The sequence below is a fragment of the Nerophis ophidion genome, linkage group LG08 (genome assembly GCF_033978795.1).
Source record: "Nerophis ophidion isolate RoL-2023_Sa linkage group LG08, RoL_Noph_v1.0, whole genome shotgun sequence".
NCBI classification, from domain to species: Eukaryota; Metazoa; Chordata; class Actinopteri; order Syngnathiformes; family Syngnathidae; genus Nerophis; species Nerophis ophidion.
Window position 1 is genome coordinate 65,539,060 of NC_084618.1, and position 21,255 is coordinate 65,560,314.

Consider the following 21,255-nt stretch of genomic DNA (forward strand, 5'->3'; position numbering starts at 1 on the left):
TGTTTCTTATAACTTTCAGAAAGACAATTTTAGAGAAAAAATACAACCTTGAAAATGATTTTAGGATTTTTAAACACATATACCTTTTTACCTTTGAAATTCCTTCCTCTTCTTTCCTGACAACTTAAATCAATGTTCAAGTATTTTTTTTTTATTTATTGTAAAGAATAATAAATACATTTAATTTAATTCTTCATTTTAGCCTCTGTTTTTTCGACGAAGAATATTAGTGAAATATTTCTTCAAACTTATTATGATTAAAATTTAAAAAAAAAAATTTGGCAATGGCAAATCTAGAAAAACTGTAGAATCAAATTTAAATCTTATTTCAAAGTCTTTTGAATTTCTATTAAAATTTTTGTTCAGGAAAATCGAAAATAAATAATGATTTGACTTTGTTAGAAATATAGCTTGGTCCAATTTGTTATATATTCTAACAAAGTGCAAATTGGATTTTAACCTATTTAAAACATGTCATCAAAATTCTAAAATTAATATTAATCAGGAAAAATTACTAATGATGTTCCATATGTTTTTCAAAAAGATTCAAATTAGCTAGTTTTTCTATTCATTTTTTTCGGTTGAATTTTTAATTTTAAAGAGTCGAAATTGAAGATAAACTATGTTTCAAAATGTTATTTTCATTTTTTTCGTCTTTTATTCCTCTTTTAAACCGTTCAATTAAGTGTTTTTTTCATCATTTTTTCTCTACAAAAAACCTTCCGTAAGAGGAAAAAAAATGTACGACGGAATGACAGACAGAAATACCCATTTTTTTTATATATATGTATAGATTTATTTATTTAAGGTAAATTGAGAAAATTGGCTATTTTTGGCAATTTATTTAAGTGTGTTTCAAACTGGTAACCCTTCGCATTAATCAGTACCCAAGAAGTAACTCTTGGTTTCAAAAAGGTTGGTGACCCCTGTCTTAGACTTTTAAAACAGTAGGAAGTGAAGGAGGACTTTTAACAGAAAGTGACGGCTATTTATATCCAGAAGAACCGGACTTCATTTATAAGGTAAGGCGGCGATAACATTCTTTTTTTTTCGTTTTTTAATGAAATGCACATTTTTTGGCCGACAGTTTGTGTTAAGAATGCAGAAATGAAACATAACCCGTAAACAGCTGCCAATCAAATGGCAAATAATCTGCGCAGAGGGCATAGTGTATATTAGTAAATCTGATTCTGACTACATCGGTGCCTCAGCAGCTCTAAACCTCACCGTACATCACTGGCAAGAATGGTGGTAAAAAAAAATTCCCCCTGTTGTTAGAGAAAACCAGGAGAAGCGTCACAATTGTGAATTCCCAGGCACACCTGGCCCTATTGTCCTGAGGAAGAATGTTTCTGTTGTGAAACGGTTGGTTGGTTGATTGAAAACGTGGGTGGAGTAGTCGAGGAAAAAAAAAAATATCCCGGGCAAAGTAGAATACGGACCAAACTGGGAATTTTAGGAAAGGTTTGCGTGCCCTGAATGGTCTTAGCATTTTTAAGTTGGAATGGGATGAATCAGATGAAAAATACGTCAGTTATAGAAGGACGAAACTTGCTCTGGAAGAAGATGAAGGAAAAATAGATTTTGGCATGCGGTATGCCTTTGGTAATTGACATAATTGGCCTCCGGTGATTCTTTGGTAGGGTTTTTAATGACTAAAGCTATGAGGAAATGATTCACTTTCGTGACATGACGGGCACACACCTTAAAGCAGGTGGACTGAAGCTTAAATAGACGGACTTATCAGAGATGTGCATGCACACGATGGCTGGAATGGAATGGCTCAACATCCTGACTCTGATGAGTCTTTTAACTGCAAGTAAGTTGAACACTGAAGACCTGTTTATGCTGCATTATATTTCAGCCAAAACACATGTTTATGTTATGGTGGTGGATGGGAAAACTGAGATGTTTATTGTTTTGTTTTTTTAACTTGACAGTTTTTTATTTTATTTTTTCAAATAAATTTTTATAGTCCAAAAAAATGTAAGCCCTTTATAGGGCTTAAATATCCATGTTTGTGTGGATATAGCCGCCATATGTGCCGTAACTCCTTATGGAAACAGACTGTATTTTGCGCTGCCATTTCCTTATAAAGAGATAAAAGTAAATGTATTTTTAGCAGCCCTGTATAGATTGTTTATGTTTCCTTTTTCCAGATATAATTACACTTTGTCACTGCTACCTTAGTGATTCTGAATCCAATAAAGATATCGTGTGACTAACAAGGCCCTTAGCTACCTGCTGCCATCGAGACAAAGTATATTTCAGTTTAGTTTGAGTTTATTTGGAACATGCATACGATACAAAGTAATGCATCACATATTTCCAGTTGTTTTATTATAGCACAGCCGAAAAGGAGTGGCAAGAAGCACAGTTTATTTAATCCTAACCCTTTTTATATCATTGCAATTTTATCCCATTTCCTTGTTCTCTGTTTGTAAGAGAATAGTGAAAAAAATAATGTAACAAATACGTAAACAAATACATAAATAATGATTATCTCCAAAAAAAAGTTCAAGATGTTCATCATAATTGTTCTTCTTTGTACTTAGTTTGAACAGTCTCTTAAAGTGAATCATATTGGTGTTTTGTTTGATTTCTTTACTTAATCCATTCCATAATTGAATTCCTCATACAGGAATGCTAAAGGTTTTAAGTGTCGTACGCGCATACAAATGTTATACATTGGATTTTCCCTTAGGTTATATTTCTCCTCTTTTGTTGGGAAAAATTGTTTTACATTATTGGGTAGCAGGTTATAATTTGCTTTGTACATAATAAAATATATGTATATATATATATATTATATATATATATATATATATATATATATATATATATATATATATATATATATATAATTAAATAATTTGCGAATGTGCCATCCTTGAAATTCAATATTTTTGATTCAATAAATAAAGGGTTTATATGTTCTCTATATCCAACATTATATATTATTCTAATTTATTTTTTTATAACACCATTAGCCAATGGAGCGCACATCTGTAGTCCTTTCCCCATTTTTCAGCACAATAACTCAGATATGGTAACACTAGTGAGTAGTAGAGAATATAGAGGGAGTCAGGGTCTAGAACATGTTTTGATTTATTCATTATTGATGTGTTTCTTGCTACTTTGTTGTATATTTTTACATGAGGTTTCCAGTTCATTTTATCATCTATTATTTCTGTTTCAATGTCTTCTCCGCCTATTTGTATTTGACTTTACCATCTACTGTTACCAAATAGCATTATTTGAGTTTTACCGAGATTCAAAGAGTCTGTTTTTGTCAAAACATCTTTTTAATTTGTTAATTTCTTCTATTTGTATCAGCTTCTGTGTGTTTTCCCCTGAGCAAAACCCAGTTGTGTCGTCTGCAAATAGTAATAACTTTAAGTCCTTTGTAAGTTTACAAATGTCGTTCATATAAAGATTGAACAATTTTGTCCCCAGTATTGATCCCTGAGGTACGCCACAAGATATCTCTGTCGTCGTGTGTTCGCCTAAGGCAGGGGTCAGCAACCTTTACCACTCAAAGAGCCATTTTGACCCGTTTCACAAAATAGAGAAAACAATGGGAGCCACAAAACTCTTGAAATTTAAAATGAAATAACACTGCATACAGAGTTGTTTTTACTTTGTGCTATGTATAAACCAGGGGTCTCAGACATGCGCCCGCACCTTAATATGAACATTTAATGATAGTGGGGCCCGCAAGTTTTTTGTGAATGTTGCTTTACATCATCACACTTGCCAACCATCCAGAATATTCCGAGAGACTACCGAATGTCAGATCAACCATTATCGCGAATGTTTGCAGAATTTCCCTCGATTAACAATAATAAAGGCAATCTATGAACGTGCTGCCTTTGACGCCCTCTACAACTCGTCCAATCAGCTTGCCGGCCGAGTTACATGTCGTATGAGGCTTCTGCTGGCACACGGAAACGATTGCAAGGCAAACCTGTTCAACAGCCATACAGGTTACACTGAGGGTAGTGATATAAACAACTTTAACACTCTTACTAATATGTGCCACACTGTGAACCCACACCAAACAAGAATGACAAACACATTTTGGGAGAACATCGGCACTGTAACACAACATAAACACAAAAGAACAAATACCCAGAATTCCATGCATCCCTACTCTTCCGGGCTACATTAGCACCAAATCCCCCCACACCCTCCGTGCGTCGGTTGAGGTGGGCGGGGTTGGAAGGGATATTGTGAACACGCTTATTAACAATAATAACGGCAATCTATGAAGGTGCTGCTTTTGACGCCCTCTACAACTCGTCCAATCAGCTTGCCGGCCGAGTCACATGTCGTATGAGGCCTCTGCTGACACACAGAAACGATTGCAAGGCATACTTGTTCAACAGCCATACAGGTTATGCTGAGGGTTGTGATATAAACAACTTTAACACTCTTACTAATATGCGCCACACTGTGAACCCACACCAAACAAGAATGACAAACACATTTTGGGAGAACATTGGCACTGTAACACAACATAAACACAAAAGAACAAATACCCAGAATTCCATGCATCCCTACTCTTCCGGGCTACATTAGCACCAAATCCCCCCACCCCCTCCGTGCGTCGGTTGAGGTGGGCAGGGTTGGAAGGGATATTGTGAACACGCTCATCAAGAGTAGAAAATGGCTTTGTTGGATGAATGGGAAATAAAGGAGGCAATATATGAGCCGAACGACAATAAATAACATCAAATAATAACTTTGGACTTTTTCACATGTTGTAAAAGTATTTGGTGACACTCCATTTGTGTAGTTATTAGCCTCGACCCGAGTGAACAGAAGGCTAATGCTAACTATTTCACGCTAAAGTTACGTGTTTGTTTTGTCGGCGTGAGATAAACGTTGACATTTGTTATGTCTACATTGTTATATTCAGCTTAAATGGACCAAAAGGAATCGCATGACATTCATTAATTCATTATCTACTGAGAGGATGACTTTCTGGCTGTTGGACACTGAATTTTTATGAACAATTCGATATTTTATTTTTTTAAATCGTATCGTTTTGTATATTATTGCTTCGTATTCCATTCACTTACTTTATTAGTAGGTAAATGTCCATAATATCAGTATAAAAAATATGATAAAACATTCCTCGATACGTCATCAGCCTGATTTGTACAAACTACCCTGAACTGTGAAATGTGGCGGAAACACAAAACCACACACTTCTACAGGAACCGTAAGTTCCTGAACCTTTGGTGGAAAAGAGCCTAAGACTTAAAAAGTCTACACATTTTTTATGGTGTACTCTTACACTTATATTGAATATTTTTTGGGCGTTAGCTCTTTCTTTTTACCTCCCATCAGCTCCCTTTGTGCACAATAGCTCCTGCACTTTAGAACCAATGACTCCTCTTCTTGAAACTCCCCACACGACCCAGTACCATGTTTCCCCATCAATTTGTTGATGAGGAACCATGGGAATGTTAATTAGTACACACCAAGGCTGCAACGATTAGTCGACATTATCGACAATAAAATTTGTTGCCGACAATCACAACCTGGCCGGAAGTGTGTCGCTCGCAAAATCATGGCAAGTGTTAACATGTAAAGTGTGAGTATATTTCCTCTATTTCTTCTTAAAAACATGAAAACCATGCTCATTTGGCAAAGCAGACCTCGTTTTTATGGCAGTACATCAGTGATACGCGAGCATTTAAAGCGCAGACATGATGTTGGATATTTGGAGGAAGGATGCGGACACAGCCTCGGTAAGAGGCTAGTTAGCTAACAAGCGTGAGCTCCAGGTTTTGTGAAAAAATTGTTTTTAACTATCATTTTAGTCAAAGTAAGCCAGCTGAACTTTGTCTACCTCAGTTTGAGTACGTTTTAAAGCAGCGTCAATTTGCAATGCCGTCAAAAAGAGGCACGGCGGAGTTGGGAGAGTGGCTGTGCCAGCAATCTGAGGGTTGCTGGTTCAATCCCCACCTTCTGCCATCCTAGTCACGTCCGTTGTGTCCTTAATGCAAGACAATTCACCCTTGCTCCTGATGGGTCCTGTTTAGTGCCTTGCGTGGCAGCTCCCGCCATCAGTGTGTGAATGGGTGAATGTGGAAATAGTGTCAAAGCGCTTTGAGTTCCTTAAAAAGTTCCTATACAAGTACAACCCATTTACCATAAACCATTTATCACTTTAACAAAACACGAACCACGCACAAGTGCACAGACAGACTAATGCAGATGCATCATCAGATTAAGTGTTATTTATGACAATGACAATAAGAGGAATTGAATTGAATTGAAGGTGGCGACTTGTCCAGGGTATACCGCGCCTTCCGCCCGATTGGAGCTGAGATAGGCGCCAGCTCCCCCCGTGACGCCAAAAGGGAATAAGCAGTAGAAAATTGACGGATGGATGAATTGAATTGAATTTAATTTAATTTAATTGAAGGTGGCGACTTGTCCAGGGTGTACCCCGCCTTCCACCCAATTGTAGCTGAGATAGGCGCCAGCGCCCCCCGCGACGCCAAAAGGGAATAAGCGGTAGAAAATGGATGGATGGATGATTGAATTGAAGGGCTTCACGGTGGCAGAGGGGTTAGTGCGTCTGCCTCACAATAAGAAGTTCCTGCAGTCCTGGGTTCAAATCCAGGCTTGGGATCTTTCTGTGTGGAGTTTGCATGTTCTCCCCGTGAATGCGTGGGTTCCCTCCGGGTACTCCGGCTTCCTCCCACTTCCAAAGACATGCAGCTGGGGATAGGTTGATTGGCAACACTAAATTGGCCCTAGTGTGTGAATGTGAGTGTGAATGTTGTCTGTCTATCTGTGTTGGCCCTGCGATGAGGTGGCGACTTGTCCAGGGTGTACCCCGCCTTCCGCCCGATTGTAGCTGAGATAGGCGCCAGCGCCCCCCGCGACCCCGAAAGGGAATAAGCGGTAGTAAATGGATGGATGGATGGATGATTGAATTGAATTGAGATTAAACAACTATTAAATAGCCAACATTTTAAGAATGAATAAAATATAGAATCATACACATTGAGTTCATTAGAGTGCTAAAACTGCCAAAAGTTAATCAATAGTCAATACACCAGTGTGCAGCTTTTTAAACATCACAAAATGCTTCATGCATTTTTTAAGGAAGTTAGATTTTATGTTTTGTTGTTGGTTTTCATTGCTGCTATGTTAACTTTTTAATAGTACATGCACAAGGTTTATTGTTTGTTTTTTTTTGCACTTTGCCGTTCCTTTCTTTTAAAAGGACAACAATTTTTTTGTCATTTTAATTTTGTGACAGCTGAATGAACAGCATAGTTACAGTAAATACATATTTGTGAATTAATTAATCAACTTTGTCAGTAAGCATGTGCCTAAAATAGCTTAAGCTGCATTTAGAAGTTGATGGAAAAATTAGAGACATTAAATATGTGCACACTCTACTATTTGATGATTGGACAAATTGTTAAGATAATCGTTGACTAATTGACAATCAAAATAACTGTTAGTTGCAGCCCTGGTTCACAAAGTCCTTTCTACCTATCTTCAAAAATCTCACATGCTGTATTTGATGCAAGTGTCTTCCTCTCTTGTTGCCTTATTTGTATTTGACTTTATTAAATGGATTTACCTTATTGTTTGGAAATACAAATACGATTGCACGAATAGAAATAGCACTGTTGATAATGAATAATTACCTCTATTATGACCAATACAATTGTTTCAAATGCAACAATACATTTCTTTAATGATAATTTGAATTACAAAAGAAAGCAGATGAATTCAGCAGAAGAAAAAGACGCAAACTATATTAACCCTGTAGAGTGTTATAGGAACGGTAGCTTTAGCTTTGTCAGTGTGCCGTGTTTTACCCAGTTTACCCTAGAGTAACAACATTAATATACGCTTGATAAAACTTTTTATTATTACATGTGTGAGTGTATGTACTAGAGATGCGCCGTTTGTGGTCTCATCCGCGGAGTCCGCGGATGAAACCGCGGGTCAGGCGGGTGACATGACGAAAGAATAGATTTTAAATAGATTCGGGCGGGTGGCGGTTGAACCATTCGGAAATATTTGATATACATAGTTCAGGGATCGGCAACCTTTACCACTCAAAGAGCCATTTAGACCGGTGTCATAAAGTAAAGAGGACAATAGGAGCCGCAAACATTTTCGCGAATATCTGCTGGCGAACACCCAGATAACAAGAATAAGGGCGTGCTATGAAGCCATTGCCTTTGACGCCTTCTACAACATACAAACTGCTTGCCAATCCAGCAACATGTTGTATGTAGTTTCCGCAGACACACGCACACGACTGCAAGGCATACTGGGTGTTACAGAGTACACTGATGGTTGTGATGTAAACAACTTTAACACTCTTACTAATATGCGCCACACTGTGAAGCCACACCAAACAAAAATGACAAATACATTTCGGGAGAACATCCTCACAGTAACACAACATAAACGCAACACAACAAATACCCAGAATCCTTTAGATCCATGACTCTTCCTGACTACCTATATTATACACCCCGCTAGCACTGGCAAGCAGTTTGTACATGTTGTAGAAGGCGTCAAAGGTAATGGCTTCATAGCACGCCCTTATTCTCGTTATCTGGATAAGCACCAGCAAATATTCCCGAGAATGGTTGCGACTCCCATTGTTTTCTTTACTCTGTGAAACGGATCAAAATAGCTCTTTGAGTGGTAAAGGTTGCCGACCCCTGAAATATAACAACGGGCGGGTGGCGGGCGGTTGCGGTTTTGATAAAATGTTGGTTCCGGTGGATGGCGGGTGGATGACGACTTTAGTGATGCGGTTGCGGATGATATAATTGCCTATCTGTGCATCTCTAGTATGTACGCATATGTGCTTGTATAGAGGAGATGAAGGCGAAGCGTCTTCTAAGACAAACCAAACAGTCCAGTTGCGATCATTTGAATGCCCTGAGAATGTTGAAGATATAGTTTACTGGCATTGTTTACCCCGCGCACATACGCAACTAAGAAGCTGGGACTAGATATATTCTAAACTTGTTCCACCCATCTACAAGACGAAATCAATTACAATTGGATTTCGTTTCTGTTAACATTCATGGATCGTTTTAATTCAATGACTAAACCGTCAGTTGAGTTCGTCATCGTCTTCATCGATTTGTTTTGTTACAGTAACTAAGATGAAAATTATTTGTCAAAAGAATTACCACAGGTTTTTAACTATGGGAATGAACAATATGTTAACATACTCTGTCAGCGTTGACTGGTGGTTAGGCGTTGATAGTTTTGTTGTTGTCGATGTCTGGAAGGATTTAAGTTGACACAGTCCAATCACTAATTGAGATGCCTTTGTAAAGGCTTGCGCAAAGTGGTAATAAACCGTATAAACCTGTATTGTATTGCTTGTATCTGACCCTAATTGACTCCCTTTTGCATTGTATTTCCACAGACTCCCATGCTCAGCTGGATGGTGAGTACCACTTGTTTACAGACTTATCAAATGATACTCATCAACACAACAAATGTTTACATATATATTTCCCTTTGCTAAAACATTAATATTCAACTTAGCTCTTAAGTCACAAGAAATTTACCTAAGGACAACCAACATGTTCAAAGCTTCACTGTGACTGTAAAAAGACAATTTTTTCTGAGGTGGCATTTGGTTTAAAGAATTTATGAACAGTCAGTTTGATTAAATTCACATTCTTTCCTGATGATTACAACAAACGTTTATCTCTTATTAGTATGTGGGATCACTCCAGTGAGAGCGAGGATTGTTGGAGGTGAAGACGCCGAAGAAGGAAGTTGGCCTTGGCAGGCCAGTGTGCAGTTTTTTGGCAGCCATTTTTGTGGTGGTTCTCTTATAAACAAAGAGTGGGTGATGTCTGCTGCCCACTGCTTCTTCAGGTGAGTCACCTGAACATGACATCATACACAAACCCCGTTTCCATATGAGTTGGGAAATAGTGTTAGACGTAAATATAAACAGAATACAATGATTTGCAAATCCTTTTCAACCCATATTCAGTTGAATGCACTACAAAGACAAGATATTTGATGTTCAAACTCATAAACTTTATTTTTTTTTTTTGGCAAATAATATTCAACTTAGAATTTAATGGTTGCAACACGTGCCAAAGTAGTTGGGAAAGCGCATGTTCCACACTGCGTTACATCACCTTTTCTTTTAACAACATTTAATACACGTTTGGGAACTGAGGAAACTAATTGTTGAAGCTTTGAAAGTGGAATTTTTCCCATTCTTGTTTTATGTAGAGCTTCATTTTCGATGGGAGACAGGTCTGGACTGCAGGCAGGCCAGTGTAGTACCCGCATTCTTTTACTATGAAGCCACACTGTTGTAACACATAGCTTGGCATTTTCTTGCTGAAATAAGCAGGGGCGTCCATGATAATGTTTCTTGGACGGCAACATATGTTGCTCCAAAACCTGTATGTACCTTTCAGCATTAATGGTACTTTAACAGATGTATAAGTTAACCATGCCCTGGCCACTAATACACCCGCATACCATCACACATGCTGGCTTTTCATCTTTGCACCTATAACAATACAGATGGTTCTTTTCCTCTTTGATCCGGAGGACACCACGTCCACAGTTTCCCCCCAAAAATTGAAATGTGGACTCGTCAGATCACAGACCACTTTTCCACTTTGCATCAGTCCATCTTAAATGAGCTTAGGCCCAGCGAAGATGGCGCCGTTTTTGGGTGTTGTTGATGATGCTTTCGCTTTTCATAGTAGAGCTTTAACTTGCACTTACAGATGTAGCGACGAACTGTGTTTAGTGACAGTGGTTTTCTGAAGTGTTCCTGAGCCCATGTGGTGATATCCTTTAGAGATTGATGTCGGTTTTTGATACAGTGCCGTCTGAGGGATCGAAGGTCACGGTCATTCCATGTTGGTTTCCGGCCATGCCGCTTATGTGGAGTGATTTCTCCAGATTCTCTGAACCTTTTGATGATACTATGGACCGTAGATGTTGATATCCCAACAGTTCTTGCAATTGCACTTTGAGAAACGTTCTTAAACTGTTTGACTATTTGCTCACACAGTTGTGGACAAAGCGGTGTACCTCGCCCCCTCCTTTCTTGTGAAAGACTGAACATTTTTTGGGAAGCTGTTTTTATACCCAATCATGGCACCCACCTGTTCCCAATTAGCCTGCACACCTGTGGGATGTTCCAAATAAGTGTTTGATGAGCATTTCTCAACTTTATCAGTATTTATTTCCACCTTTCCCAACTTCTTTGTCACGTGTTGCTGGCATTAAATTCTAAAGTTAATGATTATTTGCCCCCAAAAAAATGTTTATCAGTTTGAACATCAAATATGTTGTCTTTGTAGCATATTCAACTGAATATGGGTTGAAAAGGATTTGCAAATCATTGTATTCCGTTTATATTTACATCTAACACAATTTCCCAACTCATATGGAAACAGGGTTTGTACATCCTGAAACTACTTGCGCCATCTAACCTTTGGCCTTGTCTCTGTAGCAATGATCCCTCTGGATTGAGCGTTTCTCTTGGTCGTCTGAACCTGCAGGGCATCAACCCAAACGAAGTGTCCAGAATTGTTGACACAGTCATTTTGCATCCGGACTATAACAGTGTTACCTTTGACAATGACATCGCTCTGCTTAGACTTTTGTCACCGGTCACTTTCACAGACTACATCAGACCTGTGTGTCTGGCAGCCAGTAGCAGTAACTTCATCAGTGGTACTGATAGCTGGGTCACTGGTTGGGGAAGAATCCAGGAGGGAGGTAAGGTAATTAACTGGTAAAATAATATAAGTTTATTTTGACTACAACTCAAATACTTTTACTGTACTTTTTAGTGTTACTCCCCTCCCCTCAAACGCTACAAGAAGTGGAGGTTCCAGTTGTGGGAAACAAACAGTGTAACTGCCAGTATGGTGTCGGTTCTATTACAGACAACATGATCTGTGCTGGTTTACTTGAAGGAGGAAGAGATGCGTGTCAGGTAGACAACTTATTTTCATTGACCTCTTTGGTTTGAAATAATTCATGTATGATCTGACACACAATTTCTTTCCACACACTCAGGGCGACTCAGGAGGTCCAATGATGAGCGAGCAGAATTCAATCTGGATCCAATCAGGAATTGTCAGTTTTGGTGTTGGCTGTGCCAGACCTGATCTGCCAGGAGTTTATACCAGAGTGTCCCGCTACCAGTCCTGGATCAACTCACACATCAGTTCTGATCAGCCAGGCTTTGTCCAGTTCAACTCCAGTGGGCTGGATGCTGACAGCAGCTTCACATGCTCTGGTGTTCCTCCTCTTGTTATTCCTCCTGGTTCTGGTTCTGGTTCAGGTTCTGGTTTAGGTTCAGGTTCAGGTTCAGGTTACTCAAGTGGTGAAGGTTTGTCCCCTAAATAACATTTCATTGATTTATTACAATGCTTGTGTAATTGATATAATTACAGTAGGAGTCTTAACTGTTTTGCACGACAATAAAGTGTTCTTCAAGTGTCACAGTTTGCCTAAGGCCTAAGGTATAGCATGGAATGATACAACCTGAAAGAAGTTGCAAGAGATCTTACAGTGCTGTGTTTTCTTCACCCTTTGGGCTTGGGAACACTGTTATTTCTTCTTGTAGGTAGTTCTCCAAAACATTGGTGCATGAGCATCAGGTATTTTGGTATATTTCATAAATCTTGACTTTGGAAACCTTCGTGTATTCTACAAAGAGGAACTGTGCTGCTTGATGGAGACTGGATTGTATTGTTGTTATTAAAGATAAGACCAGGGAAGAATGAATTACCATTACCATGAATTACCATGAATTGATTAACGTGTTGAAAAACTTATTCGGGTGTTATCATTTAGTGGTCAATTGTATGTAATATGAACTGAACTCTGCAATCTACTAATAAAGGTTTCAATCAACCAAACAATGTGGATAACATTTGAATTTCCTTCATTTCCGAAAAACATTCAAAGAATCTAAAAATAAATTCAAAGATAATACAAAAAGATACCTAGGGTATAACAGGGTTTTAAAAAAGAAAATCACAACTTAAAATTTTAAGCTAAAATGAAGATATTTATGAAAAAAAATATTTAGAAAATTATTTTTATCATTTATAATTATTTAATTATCGACTCTACTTTGGCTAAAAAACTACCAAAAATCAAAGTTCATAATGAAATTGGAGAAACTGTTATAAATAATATTAGTAAGAGTGTCCGCCCTTAGTTTGGTAGATCATGAATTCAAACCTCGGCTGTTTCAAACCAAAGACTATAAGAATTGGACCCATTACCTCCATGATTGACACTCAGCATCACGGGTTGGTATTGGAGGTTAAATCACCAAAAATTATGGACGTAACAAAACAATTTCAAACAGTTTCCGTATTAAAAAAAAATGAAAATTATGATGAAAATATATGTTGAGTAAATCAATGTTTGATTTATTTTTTTAGTTTATTTTGTTGTATGTTGTGAAGTGGAAATATAGCATTGTAGTCTCCCAAATTGAACAACAAATGCTCTTGTTGTGTGAATATGGGACAGATTTTATATATTTGTATTTCTCTCTTCTCCTATTCATTCATGAATTGCTTTAATTTTAGGTCGATTGATTTTATTTTAATTTTAACAAAAATAAAAATGGAAATGGAAAGATTAGCTCAGCTCACTTTGTTTTGTATTTCTAATTGACTACTTTTTCTTCTGTTTGACAAGGACAAGTCACCACAATCCTTTGCCATTATTTTTGCTACGGCAATTTGTTTTTTTGGCAATAGATCGTTTGAGGGGGAAAAAAAACCTTTTTGAGCATCACAACTTCACAATACCAGTAAGTATAGCTAATAATACATTTTATTGTTCATTTCAAGATTACATTTTCCCCATTACCAGCTAAAATAACTTTCATAATTTCTTTTAACTCTTTTTTTTTTTTTAAGAGGTGCATTTTTTCCACTGAGGATATGATAATTCATATATCCCACAATGGTTAAAGTATGTGGTTGCAGTGCAGATACAAGAAGTCAACAAAAATGTTGTTGAACACAAGAGGAAAACATCAAAGAACACAAATGGACATACAAGACATTAAAAGAGCATTTCAGCTATGCCATTTCTACATTGAGCAACAAAAATAAAACACAAACTAGAAAATGAGTAATAAATAATACATATTGCGCACATACGATTGCACCATAGTCAAACAACAAAACAAAAATATTTAAACACCCATATAGACCGTGGTGGCCTCTGCGGTACTGCCTGCCACCGCCTGCTGAGGTGGGTGTGGGCAGAACGGCCATAGACAGGAACAGACCCAACTAAACAACCAAGAGTATACTTGCCAACCTTGAAACCTCCGATTTCGAAAGGTTGGGATCGTGGTTAGGAGGGGAGGGGTATATTTACAGCTAGAATACTTGACTTTCATTGAATTCTAGCTATATATATATATATATATATATATATATATATATATATATATATATATATATATATATATATATATATACTTTAATTTCAGTGTTCATTTATTTACACATATACACACACATAACACTCATCTACTCATTGTTGAGTTAAGGGTTGAATTGTCCGTCCTTGTTCTATTCTCTGTCACTATTTTTCTAACCATGCTGAACACCCTCTCTGATGATTCATTTCTGTGTGGCACTAAAGTGCTTTCATCAAATGCACTAGAGTGTGGAATCTTCCACCTTCGTTTCCTTGTTCTGTGCGCAGTTGTGCACTGCACTCTCTAAAAGCCGTAGATGTTATTGCCACATATGCATGTACAGTACATGGCAGTATTGTCCTGTTTAAGAGTGTCACAACATTGCTGTTTACGGCAGAAGAACTGCTTTACGGTAGACGAAAACCTGACTGCTGTTGTTGTATGTTGTTACCGCGCTGGGAGAACATTAATGAAACTGCCTAACAATAAACTCACATAAAAAAACCAAGAACTCGCCCTCGATCATTCTACAGTTATAACATCATTGGGCAGACACGCTGTTTATATTGTGGGAAAGCGGGCGGGAAAACAGGCTGTCCTCACTCAGGCCTGCATTGAGCGGGAGGAGGCGTGGCCTCCAGCTCCGCCTGAATTTCGGGCGATTTTCGTGAGGAAATTTGTCCCCGGAGGTTTTCGGGAGAGGCGCTGAATTTCAGGAGTCTCCCGGAAAATCCGGGAGGGTTGGCAAGTATGACCAAGAGAGCCAACTCTGTCCTAGGCTGCCCGTAAGCATTCGGCCAATGTCCAGTCCACGCGAATATGCGACAATCCGTCCAGGGAGGCGGAATCGTCGGATACATGCTCATTCAGCAAAGGTGAAACGTGTCCTCTGCATCTTCTCTGGTCACTCCACGTGGACTCTGGTGCGGCAGACATCCAGCAGCTGGTCTCCGGTGCAAACATTCCTATGGTCAAAAGGCTTCCCGGAAGCATTTTCAGAAGATCACAAAAAAAACACCTAAAGTGGCCCGAACACACCTAAATCACAGTTGTTCAACTTCACCATTAAAGAGTGCCTGAAAGCCTCTCTGTGGCCTACTCTCTGACCGAAGTCCTTGTCCTAAGAAGATATCAGACCAGCATTCCACATCCAGAGTAACCTACTCTGTCACAAGGTCCTTCGAGCCGGATTGATAGTCATCTGAAGACAACATGGAGTCAGAACAAGCCTCTGCAGATCCAGCAGCACGTTCTAGACCCCAACGAGAAAGACAACTGCCAGCACATCTTGATGACTATGAAGTTGGATACCAATCTCAACATATATCAATCATAGCTGTTGATATTGGAGCCCTGACCCCTGGGAGGAGAGCATCATTTCCACGAAACCCATCACCTGCCTCTCAACGCAGTAGAGCCAAGACTCAGTGTAGTTCTTGCTCGTCAGCCAGAGGGTCCATCACTGAGGGATTATCAGACCTACAGACTGCAATGTTGGAGGAGAGAGTAAAACAAATGGAACTTGCGGAAGTGCACTGACAAATAAGAGAGGAAAACATACCTGACGAGCAGTACCAGCTTCTGGACAAACAATCCCGAGAAGCTCTCCGTCAAAAGAGAGGAACTTCTGAGAGAACAAGAAAGGCAGGCAACAACGTAAACTGGATGAGGAGGTGGAGATGGCCTTAAAGACAAAAGAGGCAATTACCAGACGTCTTATGCTGCAACGTAAACTGGTAGAAAAGGAAATGGAGTTGGAGAGAGCTGCTCTAATTACATCCTTCTTAAAGGAGGATACACATAGTTCTGTCGTATCCAGGCCACATGGCGACTGTGAGTTCAACCTTCGGTTCCGAGCTGATCAAAGTGGAGCACCACCATACTCACAAGCAGCAAATGCTCCACCACCAGCCAATCTAGCCACAGCAGTTGATCCCATCGTCGCAACCAGTCCGCCTTTACCCCAAGTCCAGCTTGTTCCTCCAGATAATCAGCCTTCTATTACTGCAACTTTGAGGTATCAGCCACAGCCTACTTTTGCTACCATATCTCCTCCTACCATAATCTCTGCCACAGTTTACCCACTGCAACAGCCAATTAAGCAGAATGCATATACGGTCCTCTCCAAGGTTTCTCAGTGTGTCCCAGTGGGTTGAGTTTTTTCTTGCCCTGATGTGGGATCTGAGCTGAGGATGTTGTTGTGGCTTTTGCAGCCCTTTGACACACTTGTGATTGAGGGCTATATAAATAAACTTTGATTGATTGATTGACAAAATATAAGAAAATAGATACAGCTTGGTTGAAATGTGTGCGAGGAAATCATACATCACAGAGTACTAGAACAGATGTTAATAATAAGTATTGTACAATACAATTGGTGATTTAATAAAAAGATACTGTTTTTACATATTGTCATAATTATATGTTGTATTTTACAAATATATAATAACAATACATCTAATTGCCAATTATTACCAATAAGAGTAATGAATGGCCACTATATTGAAAGTGAAATTGTTACTCCTGTGTGGGCGTGCTTTCCTCCAGCCCGTCTGTTTCTGCCCCGTTAGCTTCATTCATCATCTGCTGGTATTTACTCTTAAAAAATCCAACCTAAGAAAACAAAATAAATGAATATTATCACGGTGTTGTATGCAATCAAAGTACTTATTTCCTCACCTTGTAAAGGATAGCTGTGAGTAAAGCTAGTAAAGCCAAGCCTCCTAGGGAACCTCCGACTATCTCTTTAGTAAAGTCTGGTAGAGGATAAACTTCTACCACCGTTTCAATCTGACATGGACAATCATAACATTTCAGTTGATACACTCAAGCTTTTTTTTTTGTTCACAAGTAAATATATAACCACCTTGCGAACCGGGGGGTTGCTACTGGACGACGTGGAATAGAAGATGTACTCGTTCCTGTCGTACTCCAGACTAGCCGTGCTGGTCAACATGTACTTGGCCTCACTCAATCCAATCTGGTGGAGAATAACAGTGTTGAAATAGATGCACGTGGTTTGACACACACTTCCACAGTACAATAGCACCTGTTGGATCCACTGTGAACTCATGTTGGCAGATAGTGTGTACCGTTTGCCTTCGAACCTTTCCATGAAGCTGTTGCACTTAAACACCCTGCATGTGGCCACTGAGCAGTCCTGTGGGCCATTCAAGCATGTTTTATTGACAAATTAATGAGATCCATTGATTGAAATTGAGTTTTAACTTTCCCTTTTTTTTTTTTCACCAACAAAGAAAAATATTAACATTTGAAAGTTTTCCAGGATTTCATATTAGGAGCTATGGTCTCATTCCATGTCTATATTATCTGTTTAGTTGCAGCAATTCTTAATATGTTGAGTAGATGTGTATGTTATGGTTTCAGTTTATGTTCTATTTATACACCTAATTTGAAAATATGTTTTTTCGCATATTTCTTTTATTTATTGAACTTCATAAGACTTATTTTTAATTTAGAATGAGCAACTTTTTGAATCTTCACTTTATGATTAGCAATATATTTAGTGTAATGCTTAACCAGCCGTCCCTTTTGGGGCTGAAGATTATAGCAAATATAATAATCACTATTATTTTTTATTTATTATATATACCGTAGTAGTGAGAATAGTAATGAGTATTTATTGTACCACCAAAACTCAACTTTAACATTTTTTTTAAATAACAACCAGATATAAATTACTAATGTGTACACAAAAACAAATACAATCATGTTAATTATAACAACAATCACATTTAAATAACAATAGCAATGTATAAATAAATGTGTTTTACAATTTAAATGTTTTTTTTTTTTCCATTTTTTACCTTTTACCCTTATTTCACTGCCATAAAGGGTGTGATTTTCTTGTCATAAGTAAAATTTCATAAAATGTTTGGTAATTAATTTAAAAAATCCCCACATTTATTGGTGCAATCGACCTTTGGACAAGTATTTTCCGTCCAAGCATAATCATTTTGTACAAACCCCGTTTCCATATGAGTTGGGCAATTGTGTTGGATGTAAATATAAACGGAATACAATGATTTGCAAATCAATTCTTTGTAAATGTAGGACCTAGCTTAGCAAACAAAATACCGAGAGCTAATGATCAATCAGGGGATGTCTGGAAAAGGGAAAATAGGGTTATGCAGTCAATGTTTCTTAGTGAAGGGACTGAGGACTAAATACTATCTTTTGTTTTACAAACTAAAAAACAAGACCTCAACAGACAATGAGGGCATTGACATGAGTATAATAAAAAACACAATTGATTGCATCATTAAACCATTGCATTATATAATTAATTGTTCTTTTAAAGTAGGGGTTTTCCCAGACAGTATGAAAACAGCTAAGGTTATACCTATATTTAAAACCGGAGATAAACATACATTTGGTAATTATAGACCAGTATCTCTCTTATCTCAATTTTCAAAAGTGCTTGAAAAACTGTTTGTTAATAAATTAGACTGTTTTATTGAAAAACATAAATTATTAAATGAAAATCAGTATGGATTTCGATCAAGCAGGTCTACGAGCTTGGCCATCATGAACATTATTGAAGAGATTACAACTGCAGTTGATCAAAATAAATACACAATAGGAGTATTCATCGATTTAAAGAAGGCATTTGACACTGTAGATCATCAAATTCTCATTTCTAAATTATATACCTATGGAGTCAGTGGAGTTGCACTGGACTGGTTAACCAGTTATTTACATCAACGACAGCAATATGTTGAGATAGATGATCATAGGTCAGAATGTATGAATATTGAATGTGGAATTCCACAAGGTTCGATTTTGGGACCCAAACTTTTTACTTTATATATAAATGATATTTGTGAGGTTTCGAAAATTTTACAGTGCGTATTATTCGCAGACGATACAAATTTATACTGTTCAGGAGATGACTTGAAAATTTTAGCCAATAATATTGAAGAGGAAATGGTTAAACTAAAATTGTGGTTTGATATAAATAAATTATCTTTAAATTTGGAAAAGACTAAATATATGGTATTCGGTAATAAAAGAAAGATAGAAGTTAGTTTATCCATAAACAATGTGAAAATTGAGAAGGTGTCTGAAATCAGATTTCTTGGGGTCATCTTAGATGAAAAGTTGACATGGAAAGCTCATATAATGCATGTGAAATATAAGGTATCTAAAAGCTTATTTATTTTGAACAAGGTTAAATATAGTTTTCCATACAACACAATGAGAATGTTATATTGCTCAATTATTCTACCTTATTTCAAATATTGTGCAGAAATATGGGGAAATACGTATCATAGCAACATAATGCCTTTATTTCTTTCACAGAAAAGAGCAATTCGAATCATTTTTAAAGTAGGATATAGAGACCACACAAATCCACTCTTCATTAGGTCAGGATTACTAAAACTAAAAGACATTGTAGAATTGAATACACTATTAATGATGTTCAAAGCGAGAAATAAAGTTCTTCCGAAGGACATACAAAAGTTATTTGTGTTCACATCTGAAGATGAGAACCACAGAAGGCCGTATGACTTTAAACATCCAAGAGTGCGAACAAATTTGAAACAAATGTGCTTGTCTGTTGTTGGTGTGAAAGCATGGAATTCTCTAAACAAAGACTTAAAACGCTGTAAGAATATCTTTGTATTTAAAAAGAGTTATAAAAAGAGAAAACTGGAATTTTATCAAACAGAGTTTTGATTTAGATTGGACGTGTCATTGTGAAAGTGCTTAAAGTAAAAGTATGTTGGAGTTTGGGTGTTGGTGGAGGGAACAGTTATAAAGTCATCTAAAATACTGTAATTTGTGTTGAAAAAAAGGGGCAGATAAATATAAGAATATAATTCTTCCATCTGCTCCTCTCTGATCATGGAAATGTATAAGAAAAAAAACAATGAAAGTGTCAATTGTACGTGGCTTGTAAATATGCATTTTCATGAAAGGAATAAAAATAAATGATGATGATGATGATGACATCTAACACAATTGCCCAACTCATATGGAAACGGGGTTTGTAAATGTATCGAGTACAATATGATTGTGCCAGGCACTTTTTTGAAAACTTTAGTTTGTTAGCACAGTGAGACCCGATGTTGCGCACAACGCTGTTATTTTGAAGCGGGGAAGTGTGCTGATGTTCGGGGCTGTTTTAATAAAAAGGGAGCGCCTCTCTAGTTGCAACTGCTGTGCTGTTTGTACATTGATTTTATGTCAATGTACAAACAATGACACAAGCATATGAGATGTGTTGTGGGTCTATGGATTGTTCTCGCTCGCTTTAGCTTCTTATTTTTTCAAATGGCCGTTTCCACATTAATTGTTTCGTTTAGGACACAACAGATGAGTGTTTCAGGGAGGAATGCGGTGGCCTGGACACATTATTTTCCCAAACAAATGTTCTTTCTCCTCACAATGACAGCATTTCAGTCCCATGTATGTCAATATCCGTAATATTCCATTTAATTGGCCAATACTGTTGTTCAGTCCACGGTTACGTTAACGCGGAAATGCCTTTGTCACGGCCGGGGCGCATTCCAATGCGCATTCATCTGTGCGCACCTCCTAGCGTGCACCTGCGCGCGCCACTCTTGCTGCAGCAGGTGGTTGCAATCAATCAGCAATCTGCACACCTGATGCTCATGAGACGTTGCACTTCTTAAGCCAGTGCAAACCTGTGTTCCTGGCCAGAACTTAGCAACTTGTTCCCATACAGCAGGGGTCGGCAACCCGCGGCTCCCCGAGCCGCATAAGGCTCTTTGATCGCTCTGGTGTGGCTCAGCTGTAAACTT

The 21,255-nt window shown here is 37.9% G+C and overlaps 2 protein-coding genes across 4 annotated transcripts in view; one reads left to right on the forward strand and one right to left on the reverse strand.

The window, feature by feature from the left end:
* Window positions 1-1,680: 1,680 nt before the first annotated feature.
* Window positions 1,681-12,935, forward strand: LOC133558207 (serine protease 27-like). Its single transcript, XM_061909422.1, has 6 exons — window positions 1,681-1,819; window positions 9,440-9,460; window positions 9,738-9,900; window positions 11,513-11,781; window positions 11,856-12,001; window positions 12,085-12,935. Exons 1-6 carry the CDS (start codon window positions 1,750-1,752, stop codon window positions 12,415-12,417), a joined length of 1,002 nt encoding a protein of 333 aa, XP_061765406.1. The 5' UTR covers window positions 1,681-1,749; the 3' UTR covers window positions 12,418-12,935.
* A 3,884-nt stretch (window positions 12,936-16,819) lies between these two features.
* Window positions 16,820-21,255, reverse strand: part of LOC133558205 (integrin alpha-M-like) — a 49,999-nt gene continuing 45,563 nt past the window's right edge. For all 3 annotated transcript variants that reach the window (XM_061909420.1, XM_061909419.1, XM_061909418.1), the window contains 4 exons: window positions 17,517-17,627; window positions 17,334-17,447; window positions 17,147-17,257; window positions 16,820-17,080 (listed from right to left, as the gene is read on the reverse strand). In XM_061909420.1, coding sequence (XP_061765404.1) covers window positions 16,985-17,080; window positions 17,147-17,257; window positions 17,334-17,447; window positions 17,517-17,627 — 432 coding nt within the window. In that variant the 3' untranslated portion in view covers window positions 16,820-16,984. The remainder of the gene's footprint in view (window positions 17,081-17,146; window positions 17,258-17,333; window positions 17,448-17,516; window positions 17,628-21,255) is intronic.

Bases quoted from the DNA above. Each gene is read 5' to 3' on its own strand.
- LOC133558207 (XM_061909422.1), top strand. From the start codon at position 1,750: ATGTGCATGCACACGATGGCTGGAATGGAATGGCTCAACATCCTGACT. The intron at 11,782-11,855 runs GTAAGGTAATTA...TGTACTTTTTAG, and splicing joins GGGAAGAATCCAGGAGGGAG to TGTTACTCCCCTCCCCTCAA. The intron at 12,002-12,084 runs GTAGACAACTTA...CCACACACTCAG, and splicing joins GAGGAAGAGATGCGTGTCAG to GGCGACTCAGGAGGTCCAAT.